Here is an 8,870-nt window from a genome sequence, read left to right as displayed (position 1 = left end):
GTTAGCATTGCAGGGCCAAATCAGGCTTTACTCTATTAAGTGTGCTGGCCACAAAGAGGGAAGAGTGTTAGAGCACCCAGGAAACTTGCTGAAAATGTCTTCCTATAACCTAGCTCCATACCGCACTGATTGAGCCTCACCTCCCACATCCTTCTGCAAAGAAGAAATTAACTACTCCCTAGAGAAGCCCATCAGCTCAGGAGTGCACCACAGCAGGATAAGTGACTCCATCAGGATGATAGACACAGAAACAGAAGCCACCCAGACAGAGAGGCAAAGCCAGAGCAGTGTGTATTCAACAACTCTACCTAAGTGCATTTGGCACTGGGTACAAAATCCTGCATACCAAGAATCTTATCTTTGGTATTATAGCTGCAAAGACAGGCTTCAAAGAGTATGTCTAATACCAACTGAAATCTCAGAAGCAGGGGTGGAGCTGTGTAGTAATTCCAGGAATGAGATAGGAAGATTTTAGTTTCCTACATAGCTTTTTACTCGTCCTCATAATTAGAAGAAGCAGAATTAATAAGTAAAGAGATGAATCTCTGCCTAATTCACTCGTTTTGTTCAATTTGAAGAAATCAGCTTTTCAAGGAGGAGAATTTGATTTCCTTCAGTGTAATTTTTTTAAAAATACAGTATAATCTTCTCCAGATAAAGAGGATAAAAAATAAAATTACAGTGATGGAAAAAAAAAGAAAGGAAAAGTAGAAGCTGTATGTTCTGGTGATGGGCGGGGGGGGGGGGTGTGGGAGTTGAGCACGGTAGTGCAGAGGATAAATTGCTGGTACCATATATGGGAGACCTAGATGAAAATCCCCACTCACTGATGAAGCTCACTGGACAACTTTGGGGAATGCTGCATCCTTCAGCCTAATTCACATTACCAACTGATCTGAGCATAAATGAGCTGAAATTTGGAAAGCATCTCGGACCTAAATTTACTTATAAATAATGTAATGGTGCTCAATAGAACTTATATTATATACAATCCTTGTTATTTGTATCAATTGTACTACAAAATTGTATCAAGTACTACAAAAGACAATATTATCTACTTCTTACAACAACCCATTGAAACAAACAGCATGTTCTATTACACAATGCAGCATGTGAAAGATTCTGACGAGTCCAGGTTTACTTTCAGCCAGTTTCTTTGTCTTTATCAAAAAATCCTCACACATAAATTCTACATAGATGGAAAACTTCTGAAATTACTTCTGTGGCATATTGCTCCTAATTCAAGTCTGTCTTCTCTAATATGTGTTCTCCAATATGTGAAAGTAAACCGGGACCTCGTCAGAATCTTTCACATGCTGCATTGTGTAATAGAACATGCTGTTGTTTGTTTCAATGGGTTGTTGTAAGAAGTAGATAATATTGTCTTTTGTAGTACTTGATACAATTTTGTAGTACAATTGATACAAATAACAAGGATTGTATATAATATAAGTTCTATTGAGCACCATTACATTATTTATAAGTAAATTTAGGTCCGAGATGCTTTCCAAATTTCAGCTCATTTGTGCTCAGATCAGTTGGTAATGTGAATTAGGCTGAAGGATGCAGCATTCCCCAAAGTTGTCCAGTGAGCTTCATCAGTGAGTGGGGATTTTCATCTAGGTCTCCCATATATGGTACCAGCAATTTATCCTCTGCACTACCGTGCTCAACTCCCCCCCCCCCCCCCCCCCCCCCCCACAACACTAAATTCTACTGAGCACCATTACATTATTTATAAGTAAATTTAAAGAAGAGTCTATGTATATTTGTTGCCATCTCATGGTATATATTTTGTTCATACTGGTTTGGATTCAACAGTATTTTTCACCAGCAGAAGGGGGGAATATTTGATGGTTCCTTCCTCTGATGACCCCACTCCCCTGACCAACACTTACCAGTATAGCCCTCTTGACACTCGCACGTATAACCTCCTTCGTGGCTTTGGCAGTTTCCATTGTTTCCACAGGGGTTAGAATAGCAGAGGTCAATCTCAGTCTCGCAATAGTCACCAGTGAAGCCAAGTGGGCAGCGGCAGCGTAGACCATTGACAGGGTGGATGGGTCGGAAAAGGATGGTATCAGAGGCAATGAAGGGTGCTGAGCTGTCAAACTTTAGCACTGAGACACAACGCATGTAATTCTCACAGGGCTCCCGCAGACAAATGTTATCATCAAAAGGCAAGACTCGCTGCTCCGAGATGGCTGCCAGGAGTGTGCGATTGAGGTAAAGGCGCTCCTGCAGGTCCTCTGAAGGAATAAAGCGCTCCCCATGGACTCCGTCTGGCAATGACACGGAGAGACTGACATTAAGGATCTGTGCAGCTTGCACATCTGTGTCATTCTGGATGTTGAAAAGGACAACATGGTCACGAGGGGCAGACAGCACAGTTGCCACCCCTTCAAGGAAGAGGGCCAACAGAGGGGAAAGGAAACGTTCCTGTGACATGTTCTCCAGCCGCAAGGTAATACTGTTGGTTAGCATCTCATCTGTGATGATGGTCACCTGAAGTGTGCACTGGGCAGTCACACTGTGGATTCCATCTGTAGAAAAGCAGGAGAAAAAAGAGTTAATGCTGCTTATACAGTACAAGAGCAGACAGTACAGGCCAATCTGTAGAGAGAAATTCAAGCACTGTTACTCCTTCTGTATAGATTATACCAGTACCATTGGCTCAACCTTACTATGATTGGCTTATAAGCTTTTCAGTCTGCCCTCAGGAACATGGAAGAGGGGGAGACCAAAGACTGGATGGCCACTGGAGACAGAATAGGGCATCACAGATAGGGGACCCCAATTATTACGCCCCCAATATACAGCTAGGATTATACCTCCTTCTTCACCCTAGGTTCAAGCCCCATTATCGCTGTTGTTTAATTATTTATCTAAAATATTTGAATTCCAGTTTCACCTCATGTATCTTCAAAGCCGCTTACTGCAAAACTAAAGTATCACACATTGTCAAAACTACTACATAAGATAATAGCTGCCAGTGGTGCCACAAAAGAACATGTTCACAGCATGTGATCAGATTTTCTGCCATCCTCCTTATTGAAGAGGTAAAAAAATTATCCCATGGGTGGATAAATATGTTCTATCTATCACACAGGAGTAGGTGATGATGTTTAGTTGTTTCCTTAAGCATCTCTCCGACCAAGGCCACAACTCAGCAGCTTCAGAACAGAAGAGCAAACCACTTGGGTGGATCCCCCCCATCATGCTGGCTACAAGGCTACCTAAGGATGTTTGAGCATGTAATCATGCAGCTCACATAGTGATATTGTGTTGTATTCATGGGAGCTGAATTTCATTGGCCTAAGCTTGATTTTTTAAAAATAAGTGCTGCTTCTGGGCACGCACAGAAAGGCATTGTGGAGTTGTTTTTGGCACCTGCACACACACACACCAATCTAATAACATTATTTCTTTTAAAAAACACAGTTCACACTTACTTGTCTGGTGTGGCTATCTCTGTCCTCCTGAGTAATGACAGTTTGTACATTAATAGGTGACAAACATAGGGATCGAGAGAAGGTCAGGCATTCACATTCTCTCAAACCTCTCAAAAAAACAGCCTTTTGCCATTTTAAAACTAAAAATAATAACCATGAGGTATTTCTCCTACTGAGCAGGAACAAAAGTAGCTCCAAGAGATAAAGAAACTACACTATCTATCAAGGCTACTGTGGAGATGCAAAGCTGCCCAAAAGCTGAACTCGCATGTAGGACATAGCAGTCAAACTAAGTATGTTCCCCCAGCTGAGTTGTTTGCTGTGAAATTCTAACCATGCCTCATTCTATCAGCAATGATATCAATGATTTCAGGACAACAAGTAAAATAGAGGAGAGGAGAGCAGTGGTGTTGAACTCCTTTGTTACCAGGGCAGGATCTGACACAAATGGCTACTTTGTTGGGCAAGGCTATGTATGCTATAAAATGTATGCCAGGTACCGGAAATATAAACTTTATAACAGACACAGACAAACCCAATTAACATTATTTTTTTACTCAAAATAAAAACAAAAGCAATTGATTCTTAGTAGTGAAAGCAACTAATCTACTGGGGAACCCACAAAAAACCCAATAAGTGTATTTAATCATATGCAAGACACGTTTTTTTCACGGGATGTCATAAAAGGGGGGGGATATCTTACACTTCCATACGAATTAGCTATTTTTTGCATATATAGCACTTTTAGGAGATCAGTCATTATCCTTGCAAGTAAATAAGGCAGTTTTTCAGCAGCACCCCATACACCCAGCCTCAGCAGTTGAGCACAGCTATGATCCATCTCTCATTCTTTGTTTTCTCTTTTCCTTCACCCTACTTCTGAGGATCTTGAGGAGGCACACTGGACTCCCACCTCCTCCACTGCCACCCCTGTGAAGTGTGCCAGGGTGAGCAGCTGGCCCCAAGTGACCCAGATGACAGGGTCCTGGATCAGGAGGAGGAGGGTCTGAACCTGGCTCTCCCAGATCATCCCCCCCCCCTTCTCATCCCTCCTGCGTTTCCCACAGAAGTGGTGGGGCTGAGGGAAGGCCTGATGGGGAGGCTGTTTCCAAAACCTCCAGGGAGTGTTTTGTGTCCTCCCGTGACCCCTCTTCCCTCATGGGCTGAGAACAGGTAGGGGGAAGGGAGGTCACTGTCCCCCACCTGCCCCAACACTCACTGGGTCTGCAACTCTTCAGACGTGCGGTGGCAACATCAGCACCCCTATTTCCCTTTGCTCCTCTATTCGCTTCCAAGGCTGGGAGGTATTTTCCCCTCAGAGCAGCACACACAAGACAGCCCAGTTGCCTTCCAATCCATGTGCCAGCCCTCCTCCTTCTCTCTTCCTTGCTGACCCTGTCCCTTCATCAGCTAACTGCTGCTCCGTGCACACATCCTTACCAATCCCCCTCATGGTCACCATTTGAAAAAACGTGAAGCCAGTTGGTGCAGTGGTGGCAGCAGCGCTGGCTCCTCAGCTCTGCCCCCCCCCAGTGGCTTCTTCAATCCCCGCTGAGCTGCGGTCAGAGGAGGCGGAAGGGGGAAAAACACCCCACCTTCTCTTTCTCTGCCTTTGTTTCTATTCCCACACACACACTATTTTAACTTAGCCATTTCCTTTCTATTTCTTGACAGCTTTGACCACACATACACCTCACCACATGCATCTGCTTGTACCACCAAGCAGTCTCCATCTTCCCTCCCCCATACCAGTTGCTCACGGGCTGGGTAAGAGCCCTGGATGGGCTGGTTCTGGGCCCCGGGCCTTATGTTTGACACCCCTGAGGGTTTCCACTAGAGAGAAAGCAGGGTATAAATGAAGTTGTTGTTAATAATAATGATAACAATAATAATCACCTCATGCAATTCTGCTGTTAGATTCACACAAACGTACTTGAAGCTGCCATATACTGAGTTGGACCACGTGTCCATCCTGCTCAGTTTCGCAAACTCTGGATGGCACTGGCTCACCAGTGCCTCAGGCAGAGAAAGGTCTCTTACCTGGAGATGCTAGAAATTGCCCCTGGGACTGAAACTGTCTGAAACCATGTAATAAACATGTCTCAGAAAGCCCCAGCCAATCATACACTTCAGGGACATATTACCACATCTTTTCAGACATGTGCATATCCTTCAAATATTGCAGAAATGATGTGGTTGGCCCATGGGCAAAAATATGACAACTTATCCTAAGCTGTAATGAGTGATGCAGTTCTCAGAAAACTGCATACAAAAAAAATATCAAAATATGAATTCAAATTCCAGAAAGTACTTTCAGACTTAATTTTTAGTTTTACCAACCACAACAGCCTAAATGTGGCCTCTAGACCACTCTGTCCCTGTTTCACTGCCAGTTTACTATATTGGGACTGGTTGCTTACGGACAGCCATTGCCTCACACTCTCCTCCTTCACCTTCTGTGTTCCATCCCTTTAAGGACTCTCCTCCATGTGTAATTCCTACTATTGTAGTTATCCAACTGCCATTTCATTAATGAGGCTTCAGGAACTGCAAGAGCTCAGAATAATTAACAGAGCACTGGGGGGAGGGGGGTGAAACCGTTTTCATGGACTGGCTGAGCAAGAAATAGAATTCACAGCCAGAACTTTCTTCTTGTGTTCTGAGAAAAACAAGACTTGAACTCAGTCCTGTTTCAAACCTACCTGTAGCACAGAAACTGCCTTTGTTGTACTAGTGGACAGCCTTCACCGTGCAGGTGACCTTGATTCTATTAGTTCTCCTGAACTTCTTGGTGGTATTTCACCTCCTTTAATCACAGTATTCTTCTGCACTACCTGTTAAGGTGAGATACCAGCGGAGATGCTGGGCAGTGGTTTAGCCCTGCATTATAGGAAGGCAGCAAAAGCTGATGATGGGAGTTCACTCTCTACCCCGTAATGGGGACTGGCCCTTGGAGCACAACAGGGTTCCATCCCTTATGTTTTTCAACGTCAACATGAAAATGTTGGGAAAGTTCACTTGGAGGACTGGAGATCAGTAAAATTAGTACGCAGATGAAATCCAACTATACCTTTCCTTCTCTGATCCCAGTGAGGCAGCAGAACCTTTAAACAGCTGTCTGGAGCTGTGGTGTAGACTAATAAATAGAAATTCGATCCAGATAAGGCAAAGATGTTGACAGCGGGTCATCTAACAGACTTAGGAATAGGTGTTTCGGCTTTTTCTGTGTAGTCACTCTCCCACCGGAAGGCTCAGGTGTGTAGCTCAGAGTATTCCTTGATCCACAGCTGCTGCCTGATTCTCAGGTTGCAGCAGTGGCCAGAATAATTTTTTTCTACAGCTACAGTTGGTGTGCCAGCCTTGCCCTTCGTTGAGAAACAAAGAACTCACCACTCTGATACAAGCCACAGTAACCTCCCACTTACTGTAATACACTCTGCACAGTGCTGCAACAGCAGGGCTAGCCTGACAGATCATAACAGCAGTCATGAAATAGCTGGAATGACTATCACTTTGGTTCCATCCCTAGCTTAAAGTGCTGGTGCTGGCCTTTAAAGGACTACGCAATCTGCAACCAGGATATCTGAAAGAGCACAAACTCCCATACAGTCCTCCTGCGACATTCAGATCAGTTGAGGAAACCTGTTGTTGTGTACCCTTGTCTTGCAATTTTTGGACTGTGGGGGCAAAGACTGGGGCTTTCTTGGCTATGACAGTCAACCTTTGCATCTACCTTTCCAGCAGAGTTCACCTGGCTGATTCTCTCCTGGCTTTCAGAAAAGTTGTATAAATCTTCCTTTCTCTTCAGGAGGGCTTTTGGTGCTCTGTCATAACTAACAGAAGATCTCACTGCTTGTTCAGCTGCTATTAACTATTTTGCTGTATCTATTTTAAGGGTTTTTATGTTTTTATTATGACTTGACTGTATTTCATTGTTTGTTATATTCTGAAACTCACTTTGAAAGTCTAGTATTAGACTATTCAAATGGGATTCATACATACACAGGACTTCATAAGAATCTAAAGAGAGATTAGTCTACCAAGCAAGTTTTGCCTACTCCTGAATATGGTGGAAAAAATACAACAACAAAATACAGTAAACCCTTTCTTATCCTTCCCTATTACAGACATGGTTTTATCATTTCCAATAAGGTTTTGCCCCACTCTGTTTCAGATACTTCTCTACTGTGAATAAAATTCATATTTATCCAAAGTGTCTATACAGAGGGAAGTCTACCATATAACAATGGGAGAAGAGGATCTTCATCTGGGCACCTCAGTACTGAGGCTGACTTTCAAAAGCCCTGAACAAATCCAACTAAAGTGAGACTTTATGAAGAAACAAGATGCAGGAAACAAGAGAGGAAGAACTGGTAGCCCAAAGCAGAGGAAAGCAGGAAGGATGGCCTTTGTTTCTGTCCCATGTCTTGGCTAAAGAAAGGGAAGAGCAGGGAAAGGGATCAACAGAGCTGCCTGGTCAGGAAGCAGAGGAGGAAACTTGGGTCATCCTGTTGTTAGCCACAGGGCTAAGGCCAGCTAGCAAATGCTGTCAGGAACTGCAGGTGTTTGTGAAACTGTACTAAACATGCATGGTGTTAGACAACAACATTCCACACACATAAGAACAATACAATCATACACGTACATACTTCAATCAGGATGCAAAATACTTTCCAGAGGTGTCAGTGGGAGGGGAAGGGTTCATTATTTTGAATAATTTGGAAAAAGCAGTATTGAAGTTTTATGATCTCACCCCACATATGCAAACATATACCAGTATTATTTTAACATTCGTGATGGGAAATGGAACACTTTATTGGAAAACTTTACTGGTTAAAATAGTAAACCCATCAGCCATACAGCCAAGAAGTTAGTCCTTTTTCAGCAGATAAGTTCCTCAGTTTTGTTTTGTTTTGACAGTTCCATTGATGACACTGTATAAAATAACAACAATCAAATCAAAGGTGTGGAGAATGCAAGGCAGAGCTGAATGACTCCAGCTGATGATTTGTTGGCTGGGATACGTAGATTATTATGTAATTTTAACTTGATTTTTATGGTATTGACTATGTGATGTTTTAAATTGTTCTTGTTTTATACTATGTCTAGGAATAAGGCCCATTGTGGAAATAAATACAAGGAGCTCTAGAAAGAGGCTTTCGGACAGTGCCCCGGCCTTGGGCACTCAGCATCAATTTTCTGTGGTGACCTCAGCCGGGTATAATGATACAGAGCTTACCGTTTTCTCCAGGGGAACTGATCTCTGCCATCTGAAGAGCAGTTGTAATTTTGAGTGATCTCCAACCTGCCCCTGGAGATTGGCAACAATGGTTCCCCAGGAGGAAATGGCTGGTTTGGAGGGTAGAGTCTATGGCATTGTATCTGTCTGAGGACCCACCCCTCCTCCACCCCCACCCC

At 43.4% G+C, this 8,870-nt stretch overlaps 1 protein-coding gene across 1 annotated transcript in view; it reads right to left on the bottom strand.

The window, feature by feature from the left end:
• Positions 1-8,870, bottom strand: part of CELSR2 (cadherin EGF LAG seven-pass G-type receptor 2) — a 132,388-nt gene that overhangs the window by 90,182 nt on the left and 33,336 nt on the right. Inside the window, exon 3 of the mRNA XM_015412082.1 lies at positions 1,899-2,543. Within this exon, the coding sequence (XP_015267568.1) occupies positions 1,899-2,543 (645 nt within the window). The remainder of the gene's footprint in view (positions 1-1,898; positions 2,544-8,870) is intronic.

Source organism: Gekko japonicus, unplaced genomic scaffold, assembly GCF_001447785.1.
Source record: "Gekko japonicus isolate JY-2015 unplaced genomic scaffold, Gekko_japonicus_V1.1 scaffold697, whole genome shotgun sequence".
Lineage (NCBI taxonomy): Eukaryota > Metazoa > Chordata > Lepidosauria > Squamata > Gekkonidae > Gekko > Gekko japonicus.
This window is presented reverse-complemented; position numbering and strand designations above follow the sequence as displayed.